Source organism: Elephantulus edwardii, unplaced genomic scaffold (assembly GCF_000299155.1).
Source record: "Elephantulus edwardii isolate Elephantulus edwardi_28Jun2011 unplaced genomic scaffold, EleEdw1.0 scaffold00041, whole genome shotgun sequence".
NCBI classification, from domain to species: domain Eukaryota; kingdom Metazoa; phylum Chordata; class Mammalia; order Macroscelidea; family Macroscelididae; genus Elephantulus; species Elephantulus edwardii.
This window is the reverse complement of record NW_006399791.1, coordinates 10,192,121-10,206,205: the sequence shown is the minus strand read 5'-3', so window position 1 is coordinate 10,206,205 and position 14,085 is coordinate 10,192,121. Positions and strand designations below refer to the sequence as shown.

The window sequence follows — 14,085 nt, the reverse complement described above, 5'->3', positions numbered from 1 at the left end:
AAAAATAATTATTATTTTAAAAATAAAAAGCATCCAATACATGTGCATGTCTGTGTCCTGAGCTAGACGACCATTCTCTTTCTGGATCATTAAGGGGATGAAGCTATTGGTGCCTAAAGGGAGCAGTTAGTTGCACTAAAACCCAAAATATTTTTGACAACTGGCAAATTCTAACATAGTTAAGCATACATTAAAGTAGTCTACCCTTCAGGGGAGAAGCAAGGTCCTTGGGGAAAGGAATCAATACTTCTTGGCCACAAAAACAGTATAGGTTGTAGGTTTTTCATTATGCTTAGAAGTCTGTTCATACTGTGAATTAGGGCTTCTAGAATTCTGCCAAGCTTTTCTCTAGTGAAGTTTATAGTCTTTGCTTTTAATCCTAGGTCCTTGATCCACCCTGAGTTGGCTTTTGTGGATGGTGTGAGGCTTGGATCTTAAAGGAAAGCCAGAGACTGGGGAAAAATATTTGGTAATGACATATCTGATAAAAGACTCATCTAAAATTTACAGAATATTCCAGCACCTCAACAAGAAAAATGTAAACAATCCAGTCGCAAAATGTGCACAGGATAGGAACAGACATTTTACTGAAAGAAGACAAACGACAAGCAAATATATGAAGAAATGTTCAAAATCCCTAGCTATAAGAGAGATGCAAATAAAAACAACTATATGAGCTCACCCCAGCAACAATAGCAAAGTTCAACAGGACAGCAAACAATAAATGCTGGTGAAGTTGTAGAGATATTGGAACACTGAGTCACTGCTGGTGGGAGTATAAGATGGTGCAAACCACTACAGATGATTTGGCACTTGCTCAAAAAATTGGAAACAGAAATATCATTTGATCCAGGAATCCCACTACTAGAATATACCCTAAAGAAACCAGAGTTGCCACCCAAACAGTACATATAAAGAGATGGAAGCAACCCAAGAGCCCATCAACAAAGGAATGGATAAAAAACTAAGGTATATTCACACAACAGAATACTACACAGCACTGAAAAACAAGGAATTAATAAAATATTACACAATATAGGTGACCCTGGAGGACATTATGCTAAGTGAAAAATCTGTCACATAGGACAAATACTGCATAGCACCCCTGTTATAAAACAGGACTGATATGTGGGTGGGGGAGAAACTAAGAGGAGATAAATAATGAATGCATTGGGACAGATGAAGGAACTAACTGTTTGAAAGGAATATACGGTTACACATTTGTATGACAACAGTACTGAATAAAAGGTGCATTGCAAAGTGGACTAGAGGGAGGGAGGAAATTATGCAACAATGAATAATTTTAAAAATAAAAAGCAAACTGAGGTTAAACTTTTGTTAAAAATCACAATAAAAAATTAAAACAATGTATTTGAATTTTGTAAATAAACTAGTATAATAAAAAAATTAAAATAAAAAACAGCATAGGTAAAATGTTGAAATATCACTACATCATGTCCTCTTAGTGTAAAATCACCCATAACTTCTCTGTGCATCCTGAACTATTCAAAAAAGGCAGGAAAAAAATCTAACCTTTACTGAATACCTGCTTCTCACAACCACCTGAGGAAAGAGCCAGTACTATTCCCACACAAGTAGGATAGTTACATAGCAAGCTCCATGGATCATAGTTTTACTCTGACACACATGGGGCCATCATGATTTTAAGCCAACCTGACCGGAACTGGTTTGATTGCTATTTGTTTCAGTAAGGCTGAGGGTGCACTGTGGGCTGAGGTGTGAAAAGAGGAAAGAAGAGTTTGGCCAGGGAAGGAAGCCTGTATGGAGAAGCACCGGGAAATGGCTGGGAGTCAGACAGTGGAGAACCGACCCTGCCAGACCAGGGAGGTTGGAATTCCCACAGGGCCACTGAAGCCAGTGCAGATGGACAATGGTAAGAGCACAGTAGCATTGAACAAGCAATCTGACAATAGTGAGTGGAACAAACCAGAGAGAAGAGGTGGGGACACCCACTTGGACGCCTTAGTCATGCAGTCACCATATATAATTATGTAGGTCAGGCATTTCCTCAAAGTGTCAGCCAAAGTGATGATATCTCATCTACACATAAGCACCCAGATAGGTGCTGAGACCCATAGTCATGTCTACGCAGAGGAGACATTCTCATTCCCATTCAGGCTCCATGTAGACTAGCAGGTTGAAATTTTCCATGTAGACTAGTAGGTTGAAGTTTTCATGCTTTTTGGCCTCAGACCTTCTTTTCAGCCATAAAAATTTACTTTCTCATGTATCAGTCCACAGGTTTCAGGACAGGTTTTCTCTCTCTCTGCTTCTCTAGCCCTGGTGTTTCTCACATTCATGGCCATCAGCAAATGCCACCTATCTTCCTTCTTTGTACTTCCTTGTCTCTCTTTCCATGCTGCTGCTTCACAGAAATGAAAAGTGATTAGAATTAGGACACCATACCCTCTATTGATGTAGCTACATTTACCCTACAAAGAAAACTCTATCCCCCAGCAGGATGGCATCCACAGGTAGTTGCTATTCTTTGGTGCAATCAAATAGTCAGAAGACCACAGTGACCCTATGAATGATAGCATGTTGTAGTTGTTGTTATTGTTATGTGCCGTTTAGTCACGTGTGACTCATGGCGACCTTATGTACAAAAGCCCTAAACCCTGCTCTGTCCTGTGCCAATCTCACTATCTCCAACACACCTAACCCCATTATCCCAGTCACTGAATCAATCGACCTCACATAAGGTCTTTCTCTCCTGTGCCATCCCTCCACCCTCCCAAGCATTACATCCTTTTCTAAGGACTGGTTCCTCTTTGCAACATGTCCAAAGTATGTCAGCTGAAGCTTTAGAATCTTTGTCTCCAAGGAGCAGCCTGGTTTAACCCTCTAAAGGATGAACCTGTTCATTTTCTTAGGGTTAGCATTCTGGCACATTTTTGAAGGCCACAACTCAGTGAGGTCAGACACCATTTGCAAGCAGCTTCTAAGTTACTACAGATCTAGAACAGAGAGAAACAAGCTGGGGTGGCCAGTGGGGGACCAAGTAGGGATCCAGGGAGACAAAGGGTATTCAGTACTTTGTTGTTAGTAGAAGAAAGAAAGGGGGTAAAATGACTTCAAGATTTTCTATACCCAGAGGACAGGACAGTAACAGAGGAGAGAAGTGCCTTTGATTGAAAATAGACAGGAAAAAAATGAGTGGAAAGGATGAACTCAGACACATTAGGAATGGGGGGGTGGGAAGAGCAGGGTCAGAGAAGCCAAGTCCCAAAGGAGAAAAGTGAAGGGCAAGGGCAAGAAGCCTCAGAGGTGTCTGTTTACCCAGAGGTTAGCCGAGAATCTTCTGAGGTTGGAAAACAAGACAGAGAATGATAAAGGGAAGATATATTTTGAGAGAGAGAAAGAGAGAGACCATAGATTGAACTGTCTCCCCCCAAAATACATTATGCAACAATGTAATATGGAAACTATGTAAAGACCCCTATGAGCTGATAAGACATATAATTGTAAAAGGATTGAAAGTGGAAGGAATGCAACATTCTTCAGTTCCATCACAGCCCTAACTGGATATAAGGGGAGTTTCTCCAGGGTGCGGCATGTTGTATCTTTCAACTTCTTAGAAACAACCAGGGAAGAAGTGGATGGAGACAGGAAAGACCTCGGGTACCAGCCAAAAGGAATCATCAGGAATGGGGTGTATCCTTTTGGACTCAGTCACTGAGAATGGAAGCTCCTTGACACCAGGCAAGGCCAAGACACACAGAGGTCTCCAGGGAATGACGGGTCTATGGATGCTGGAGGAGGCAAGGACTTTCCCTTACCACCTACAGACAGTGGAAAGGGGAGGGCATCATTAGAACTGAGGACAACCCTCAAAAAGATGGCCTAACTACAACAATTGGCTCAAGTATCTCAGAGATGATGGGGATGGTATAGGATAGGTCAGCGTTCAGATCCATTGTTCACTGGATCACTATGGGCTGTACTTAACAGCACCTATCAACAACAACAAATTACAGGAGAATAAATTTCTACTTAGTCACTTGTGGTATCTCTGTTAGAGCAGCACCAGATAACTAAGATAAAGAGTGTTTAAAATAACAGGACCAACAGAATTTGCAAGTCTTTGCCACATGCTAGATGCATTACAAGTTTGACTTCACTTAATTAATCCTCACGGTAAATGGGGTGCATAAGGAAGTCCCCATTGTTGGCTTCCCCAGTTAAAGCAGAAAGTGAAGGCAAAGGCCCAGGAGGATGGGAAAGGGAGGCCAGACAAGGTGGAGCAGTTTGGATTCATGGAGAGCAGCTGCCAGAAGCAAGTAGCCTGGCAGGCCTGTTGGAAAGTACATGAGGGTCCAGATGCTGGAATAGCTGCAGACAGAACCAAATCAGCCTCTTTCTCCCCAGCCGCTCACTTAACAAGCTGTGCCATTCATTATTAAGTAGGTGTAAAAATACAAATTACCCACTGAGGTGGAAAGGATTGGAGGAGTGAGGGCGTGGCTGGGATGCTGCAAGTGTCTTCAGCCCGCCTGCCCTGCTCATCCTCATTTGCTCAGTGACCCACAGACACGCACGGGGTCCTGAGAGTCCTGAGGCCGGCGGAGGTAACTGGGAAGATGTGTGTGGGGTCCAAGGGTGCTTCCAGCACAGGCACAGCAGCAGCTTTCTCATGTCCTCACCCTATCATTTTTTCCTTCACTTTCCAGGTCCTGATTGCAGGATTTGGTCAAGGGATACTCTTGGAGAGCTGGTCCCCACTTCTGATTCAGAATCCTCCAAGGAAACATAGGTGCTGTCCCCCATCCCTCAAGACTTTCCCCAGAGAGAACAAGACACACATAGAACAGAAAGCATGTGGGTTCTTAGGACGTGGGAACCTGGGTACCCCACCGAGCAAATCCACAACCATCTTCAGATCTTGATAAGAAAGACGAGGAGGACAGGGAGCAAAGAGAGCCAAGCTGGTTCTCGACTGTGCAGTCGGGCCCTTCTGAACCCTCCCTCAGTCCAAGCAGTTCTGTACCCCAGAAGGCTCCATCTGTGGTTTCCAGGACAGACATGAGGGGTCTAAAGCAAGTGCAGCCCCTGCTATCAATAATGTAGGTGGCCCATGAATTACACAGAAGCAGCTGCTTCCAGGCAGAGTCTGCCACCACCCAGCCCTGGCCCTAAGACTGCCTGGGACCTAACTGGGGACCCTAAGGGCATTCCAAGGATTAACCCAGCCCCCTGTGGCATGGGTGTGTGGTCACTTTGCAGATCAGCCAAGACCAGGATGAGGTGTTTAGAAAACATGGATTTCCCTCCAGTCAGCACTGGATTTGTCTTCTACTCTTCTCCCAGCATCAGCACTGTTGGTGGCAATCCTGTGGCCATGAGGTAAGAAATGAAAAGACTGAGATGAAGACAGACGGCCCTGCTCACTTCAGGTAAAAGGCAGCCTGCAGGCTGAGCAACAGCACAGGTCTTCCTGAGACAACCCTGGTCCAAGGCGGGGAAAGATGGTGCAGACCCCAGCAGAGTTTCACTTGGATGTGCACAGAGTCGCTATGAAATCATAATGTCAGATGTTCGATGACACCTGACAACAACAGCCAGGTAAAACTAAGTGCATAAATGGAAGATCTGAGTTGAGCCCACTGGCCAGTGTGGTAGGGTGAATGGTGGTCCCATAAAATTATATCCAAGTCCTAACTCCTACCTGTGGGTGATGCCCCATTTAGAGACAGAGTCTTTGCAAACGCAATTCAGAATCATGGGATGATATCATCCTAGATCTAGAATGGTTCCTGAAATCTAGCCTGAATCTAATTGTTGGTGTAGGTTGGAGAGAAAGGGAAGAGAGATCGGAGACATCGGAAGATGGGGAAATGCCACCAGACAAACAAGAAATATCTGGACTCGCCAGGATCTGGAAGAAGCAAGAAACAATGGTCCCCCTAAGGTCCCTCGAGACAGTGTGGCTCTGATGACACCCTGAACTGGGACTCTGGCCTCCAGAACCATTAGAGAATATACCACTGCTGTTTTTAGCCACCAAGACTGGAGTAGTTTTGTTACAGCAGCCACAGGAAACTAACACAGCAAGTAACTTCATTCTCCAAAGCTCCATCTTAGTATCTATAAAATGGGAATTACTGAGCTCACTCTACTCCATCAACAAGTTCCTGTGAGGATCTGTGATAACACACACTAACATGCTTTGTGAATTAAAAGCAGTGACAAAGAAGCAAAAAAATATTATTATATATTATTTTATTATATTATATCTTATATATTATTATAGTAATAACATTATTGCCTAATTACTTCTAGAACTTTGGAAATTCACAGCCAACTCTGGGAGCAGGACAGAATAGAATCAGTCCAATTAGATCCTCAACAGTAAGCTGATATTTTTACCAAATCAATTTAAAATTATAAAAGTACACTGGAAATAATTATCACTTTAAGAGAATGAAACTTTCCCATTTCTTTGAATCACTTAGTTCTATGCATGCATGGTATCAAGAAAGGCCTGCTCAAGACACACCAAGGGTCAGAAGAGTTTCTGAGCTGTAGGGGTCTACCCTCTGGTCCCTGTTACTATCTAAGCTAAATCATGGGCTCTGAGCAAATCCAGATTTCCATCCTTTCTCATTCAGTCTTTATCCCTGAAGTAAACTCTTAGATTCTAGAGTTGATTTCTAGACAGTTCTAGTCTTCCCTTGTCAAGTGGTTGGGGGTGGGGAACAAACAATACCAAAACTAGTCATCTTGCCATATCCACAAAATTCCAAGCTCAAGTCAAATGTCCTCAATTCCATGCCACTGAAACAGCACAGCCATGTTAAAAGGACATTCCCCATTTGGATCGGTTAGAGAAGCAAATGTGACTTGGCAAGAGGTGGTGGGTGAGATAGTCAACCAAGACCACCTGGGTGATACAACTAATGTGCACAAACTAATCTGGCAGCAAGAATATGGCCAGAATCCACTTAACACTGCCATAGAAGTGGTAAGTTTCTTAAGGAAGTAGATTTGCAGTTGGCTTGAGTCCTTGAGTCCATGTAACAGTGCTATGGAAGTAATATCCTTAAGACTAATGTTGCCATTGTGTGTACTGTCAAGTCAGAACCAGGCCCCACCTGACCCTGCAGCACATTTACAGAGGCTACACATCACACCGGAGGAGACTGGGAAGCTTCCTCCAGTGAAGCAGCTGGTGGATCCAACCAATTACTGCACTTCTGCGTTGGCAGTTCAATTTCTTACCACTATGCCACCAGGGCTCTTATGATTACAGCTGGTAAAACCTCTATGGAGAGTAGTCCCACGGGGACACACAAGGAGTCTCCATGATTTGGAACAGACCCGACAGCTTGTTCAAATTTCACAAATTATCAACATTACCCAATGTGCGAGCAGAATTAAAGAGAGAAAATGCATGATCCTAGCTAGTGATACAGAAAAGTAAATGAGATTCCATAAATGAAGGCTCTGTCAGGGGCCAGAGCTTGGAGATGGTAACTATCCCCCCGACCCCCGCTCATTGTCTGTAATTCCTCTCAAGGGAATCATCATTGTGAGATCAGATTCTAGAAAAAGCAGCTAAGCATGGAGGATATGTTGCCAAGTTGTAGAAGGGAGACAACATGGTCTTTGGAAGCAGCCAGCCAGGATGGTGGTAAAGCTAACAACTCTAGCACCAACTCCCAGAGTCACCATTTACAAGCCATGAGATCTTGGGCCTGTTGTTTTAAGTTGGCCAAGCCTCAAATCCCTCATTTGTAAAACTGGTTCTAATAGCATGTCCTCCAAGGGATTGTTCTGAGGATTAGATGAAGTAACAGAGGGAGAGAGTGACGTGCAAGAGACAGACCTTGTATGTAGATTCTTGCCTCCTTCTCTGCTAGTGAAACCCCTTCCATACCTAGTCTTGCCACTGGAGTATCTCAACAGTATCAATTCTTCCAGAACAGAGCCTGAGGAGAAAGTCTGGTGGTATGCACAGCATGACACAGTGACTGTATGAAATATGCCAAGAGACCCAAGTCTGACCCTTCTGGGAGGGCATCATTACTCCTTCCTGAGGTCACCTGAACCCTCACACTTGGGTCACAGCACACAGACTCCTCCCTTCTGTCCCTCCTCCTCCAGGACATCTTCCTCCCGGCAATGTCCAGCCTGTCCCTATGCCACAGCCCACAGGCCCCACTGGACAGATCCTGGCAGACTGTATGGCTCATGGCAGATGGTGCCATGTGGATTAATCAGGAAGCCGGACAAGAAAATGCTGCCCTCTCTTCCATTTGCCAGGCACTGGGATTGTTTGGATTTTAATCATACCCACAGCTAAGAGCCAATGTGCGGCCCCTCCAGCCAAAAGATAAATATTCCACGTTCAACATGCAATTCTTTTTCAAAAAATAGACCCCGAGTAGGGTGATTGCTCCTTAGAGGGGGGCTTCTTTATTTTTCAATATAATTCTTTTTTATTTAACCATCTGACAGAAATAAAATACTCCAAGGCTCTGGTGGCGCTCACACGCTGACTCACACTGGAAGGGATGTCTTCATCCCCCCATAAGTCACATCTAGCTCAGGGTGTATCGATTGCAGGCAGAGATGAATGCGGGATCCCATGATCCTCTGGGAGAAATCTGACATTTTCTTTAAATATATATCTACTGAACAACTGTTTCTAAAACTCCACGGAACAGGTCACCAGGCCAGCACACCATTGATTTTGCATCCAATGATTTTTTTTAGAAGGAGCACTGAATGCTTTCTCAATAATTCAATGGTCTCCATATCACAGATGTCCCTGGAGGAGCACATGCGAGACTCTCAAGAAAAGTAGTCCCCAGGAGTCCAGCCTCCTGAGGCCCAGACCCAAGAGCAGCTCTAGAGCAGCTCACTGCTGACAGAGCACTGAGTTTCTGTTGAGGGTGAGAGAAAAATCTGAAGACGGATAATGGTGTTTGCTGTGGAGCATGGCCAACATGATTAATGTCACCAAACTGCACACGTAAAAAAAAAAATGTCAAAATAGCAAATGTTCTTTTATGTGTATGCACTTACTACCATTAAAAAAAAAAAGTCCAACCCACCCAAAACCCTAAGAGAGAGAAGAAAAGAATTACAATTACATAGTTTCTGAGAATTGCTACAGAGTAGATCCATGCACTAGAAACAGATTGAAAAGGTTAGGAACTTGGTTAGCATATGGTCAAGGGTTTGAGTCCACAGTCTACTTCTTAGTTAATGAGTAACGGACTTCAAACAGGACACTCAACTGTGCTGAGCACCTTCATGCACTCAAGTGTGAAGTAGCAGTAAAATCCACATCTCAGAAAATTGTTACAGGGATTACACTTAATAATGCACAGAGCTAAAAAGGATTTTTGGCATGGGGTGTGGCACACAGCAAGAGGTCAGAAATCAATGCTAAAGTAGTCACAGCAGTATTATTCCTTTACCTCTAAGTAAAAAATAAGGATAAAAAGGAAGATGGGAAATAGTTTAGCATAACAGTCAAGGTTACATACTCTATAATGTTTATCTATAAAGAATACACTTCATCTAGTATAGCCTGGCGTTCGGGTATCTTTTTGTTGATCTTTAACGTTGCCTATCATTTCAGGTCTTTATATATGCTTGACTACTAATTGAAAGGTCAGTGGTTCAAATCCATGATCTCCTCTCAGACAGAGCTGTAGCTGGCATAGGCTACACCATCAGAGTTTCCTTCATGGCAAGGCTGGGCATAAATATTCCCCCGGCCGATTTTTTTTTCTCAGCCAGACCTGAAAATGTGAGGTTATGACTAATGCATGAACTCAGGTCTTGTCACGTGGAGGAGGAGGAAGGTGCCAGATGGCCAGGATGAGCACAGGTCCAGAACCAGTACATCCTGGAGTGAAATCTTCATTCTGTGGATTTTGAACTGACTCACCAAAGCAAAAGCGAACTCATGAGCAGTGTCTCTGGAACCCTGGCTAACTTCATCCATGCCTCAATTCTGTTCCAGCTTATTCTCTGATTTAGTCCCTCAGCATAATAAGCTGTCCTTCATGCACAGAGATGACCCTGATGACTCATACATCAACAGGAGTTTTTTTCCCAGAAGGAGTCACAAATTCTCACTCATCCAGCCAACATTTGTTTGTGCACAATGTCTCGCTGAGATAGGCACTGATTAGTCTTGGAATGAAACAAAGGCTAACTGGACCACATACTGATTAAATATGTGACCTTGCTCCCTCCTCTGGATGCCCATCCTCAGGACAAGGAAACTGAATGTCATGAGTAGTGACAAGGACATGCAATCTGAAGTGCGCAAGGCTGGTTCAAGCCTGGCCTCTGCCAACTGCTGGCAACACAATCATGGCTGAGTCACTTTTCTAACCCTGAGAATCCTTAACAGCAGAAAGCAGGGAATATACCACATCCATGACTGTCTGGATGGTAAGACTAAGTCACATAAGTTAAATCAAACCTGGAAATTTATGAATTATATGTTATGGGTATTATTTATAATACGTTAACCAATGCTATTTGTTATCATCAATGGATTAAATTATGCGTACTCAAAATATGTGCTGAAACCCTACCTCTGCCAATTGTGTGTAGTGATCCCATTTGCAAATAGGGTTTTCTCTGTCAATAAGGCTATGTAAGTATGAGAAGATGTGGCCTAAATTTAATCACTCTCAGTTATTAAAAAGGAGCAGCTACCACATAGAGGCAAGCATGTGCCAGGGGAGAGCGATGTCATGAAGAGAGTCTTCCGGGAGCCAACGACATAAGAAATGCCTAACAAGAACAAGCCCAAGCCTTCAAGGCAAGTCTGGCTCATGGTGACCTTCCATAGGGCGTCCAACACTGTAGATATTTACAGGAAGAGACCACCTGTCTGCCTCCCACAAAGCAACTTGTGGATTCAAACCACTGGCCTTTCTGTTAGCAGACCAATACACTGCACAGTATGCTATCAGGGTTTCTCAGTACCTGGGAGCACTAAAAAGGAAGAAACAGAAATGGCAAAGACCATCTGACTTTGGACTTGAAGCTTCCACAACTGCAAAGAAAAAAAAACCCCAACAAATTTCTTTTAAATCCCTATCTATGGTCATTTGTTATGATCATCTGAGAGAGCTAATCTCCAAGACCTATCATGAAGCTGATATTGGCTCACTGTCATAGCGACCCTCCGTCTGGTTTCTGAAATTGTAAATATTAATGGAGGAGCTGGTCCATCTTTCCCCCAAGGAGTCACTGCCAGATTCTAACCACTGGAGACTGTCTTATATGTATTAGCAGGCAACACAATGGTACCAGGCCACTGCAATGAAGGAAGCCTGGTGGTGCAGCACATACGTGCTGGGCTGCTGAGCAAAAGATTGGTGGTTCGTATCTACCAGCTGTTGTGCTGGAGAAAGACAGGCAGTTTCCTTTCATAAGGAATTCCAGTCTTAGAAATCTCCAAATCAACTGGAAAGCAGTGGCTTGAGGTGGGGTTTGCTACAGATCCCCAGGAGCCCTAGTAGAGCAGCACATTAGGTATCGAACTGTCACCGAAAGATCAGCAGTGTGAATCCACCAGCCTCTGGTAAGAGGAGAAAGACGAGTTGTTCTCCTCTTGTTATGATCTACAGCCTCGGAACCCCATGGACGGTTCCCAGGAGTCACAATCAATCGACTGGATGGCAGTGGCTTTGCATTCTAGACCACAGAAGCAGGTTTTATGAAGTGAGATTGCTGTCTTCTAAAATTTGTTGTACCCTAAGAGGAATCTAAGTAACATTACAGGATGGCCTTTCCAGCTCTCACTGAACCTGGTATATTCCAAGTCACCCAACCCTGCGTGGTCCTCCAACCCAGGTAACCTCTGGGAGTACCCTGTGCACCGTCAAGTGGCTTCACTCCTGGTACCTCTCCCATCCCAAGCACTAACTCGGCAAGTCTTCAAAACAGAACTCACAATTCCCGAAGACTCAGTGTCTGGAAGAGCTGCCAGGACAGAGTGGTGAGCCGGTTACTGGAAAGGTTTCTGAAAGATGAACAGAGAGAGACAGAATCAAAGAACAGCCCAACATAAAATAACACTCCCCCATCATCAGCTTGCTCACAGCGCTGGAGTCCAGATCTGCTCTGTTGTTCTTTTCAGCTCCATTTGGTAAAGATACATCTGCAGAGAGTTCAGGCCACAGATCGGCTTTGGAGACAATTCTGAGGCCTTTGAAAAGGCAAGATTATACTGATCAAAGAAACAATAACATTATCATGGTCATTCCCCAATGGCCTGTACCCACAATGACAGTCTGAGATGCTTTTTGGAACATCACCTTGTAGAGAAGGACAGAGAGTTTTTGGGCTCCACGAGCCATTGAGCCCCACTTAACAGTCACACAGGTCAGAAAAACCCAGCAAGTCACCTCCAGTTCCTTCCAGTGGGTCCCTCCCACAGCAAACGTGGCCATCAGTGATCAAGACATCAGCCTTTTGTTCACACTTCTGTTCTCCTCCTAATGGCGATTTAATTGTTCTCATTAGAGTGTACAGGGGAAAGGAGCAACCATTAGTCTTGGGAATAAAAGAAGAAACACGCCCACGGTTATTACTTTGCCAGGCCCAACAAACAACTTTTGGTGCAGTAACAGCCCTTAAAGGCAGGAGTTAGGCACTGCTAGAATTTGAAGAGGCACCCCAGGAACAATGTACTCATCTGCTGACGGAAACGGATGGTGACGCTGACTCCATTTAGGTAAGTACCTATTCACACACGCACATGCACACGCACACAGTCACTTGCCTATCCATGTCTAACCAATACATAGGTAGGGAATGCAAAAGAGCACACTTCTACTGACACGTGCACCTATATTTAGATGACCTTCTGCAGCAGCACAGGCCACCTTGAGGAACAAGAGGGTGGGTCACACAGGCAAGGTGCCCCCAGGATATACCCCAACTGAATTCTGGGAACAGAAGGAAGGGCATGAGCAGAGTGACTAAGTAACTGACAGGAGAAATGACTTTGCACAGGACACCGGGAAGTACGTAATTTAAGCAGGTAGCAACTGAGATGAGGCAAAAGTGAGGGTGAGTCATTGCGTGCTAGGGAGGAAGGTTCTGGAGGGCAGAAATAGCAAGTGTGAAGGCTTGGGTAAGACCACAGGGGCCAAAGGGTGACCAAGAAGGAAGGAACTGGGGAGCGTGATTTTGGATAAATGGAGGGGAGATATGCCACCTCACTTTGCTGGAGTGAATTGTGTTCCTGAAAGGTCAATGGTTCTAAAACTCCAGCAGCTTCAATGAGAGAAAGAAGAGTTATCCAGTTAGGATTTACAGCCTGGGAGCCATTATGGAGTCCATGAGTCAGAACTGACTTGAAGGAAGCTTAGTTTATACCTGTATCATAATCCTATTTGGGGATATTGTTTTTTGTCATGTTAATTATGCAGTGTCAGCATACAATCTTGTTGCCACTAAGTCAGAACCCACTCCTAGCTGACCCTCCAGCAACTTTTGGAAACTAAATCTTGCCTGGGAGGCAACGGCCAACTCTTCCCCATGGAGCTTCTAGTGGATCCGAACAAGAAAGGCCCAGCCACTGGGTTGCGTACAACCCCCTATGGATCATGGCACCAGAGCTCCTGCATCCACTCAGGGTGTGTCTTAAACCTAATCATTCTGTTTTGTTATTGTTTTGATTGTAGTTTGAATGAGTATTAATTAATATAGCAACTTGGGACTTCCAATCAAACATTTATACACATTTTGTTTCATGATACTGGCTGCGATTTTTTCAGTGAAAGAGCACTCTTCCACTTCTTCCCTGGCTTCCCCACTTCCACTCCATTTCTCTTGCCCTTTCCTGCCTTCTGAGCCTTTTTTAGCAAAAGTTACTCCCCGAAAGCCTGAGAGCCTGATTACTTTAGAGACCTAAAAAGCAGATCAGCACAGAAGCAAGCAAGCATGAATGAAAGCTGGATACCACATAGAGAATGTCAGAGAACCTGCAGAGACCACCAGAGAGACTGAGGCAAGGATTTTCCCCAAGAGTACATTCATACATTCATATTCTCTCTCTCTCTCTCTCTCTCTCTCTCTCTC

The 14,085-nt window shown here is 44.2% G+C and overlaps 1 protein-coding gene across 4 annotated transcripts in view; it reads right to left on the bottom strand.

Annotated features, from left to right (window-relative positions):
• NTRK3 (neurotrophic tyrosine kinase, receptor, type 3) overlaps positions 1-14,085 on the bottom strand; it is a 620,856-nt gene that overhangs the window by 440,713 nt on the left and 166,058 nt on the right. For all 4 annotated transcript variants that reach the window (XM_006885182.1, XM_006885180.1, XM_006885181.1 and 1 more), the window contains exon 4: positions 11,951-12,019. In XM_006885182.1, coding sequence (XP_006885244.1) covers positions 11,951-12,019 — 69 coding nt within the window. The remainder of the gene's footprint in view (positions 1-11,950; positions 12,020-14,085) is intronic.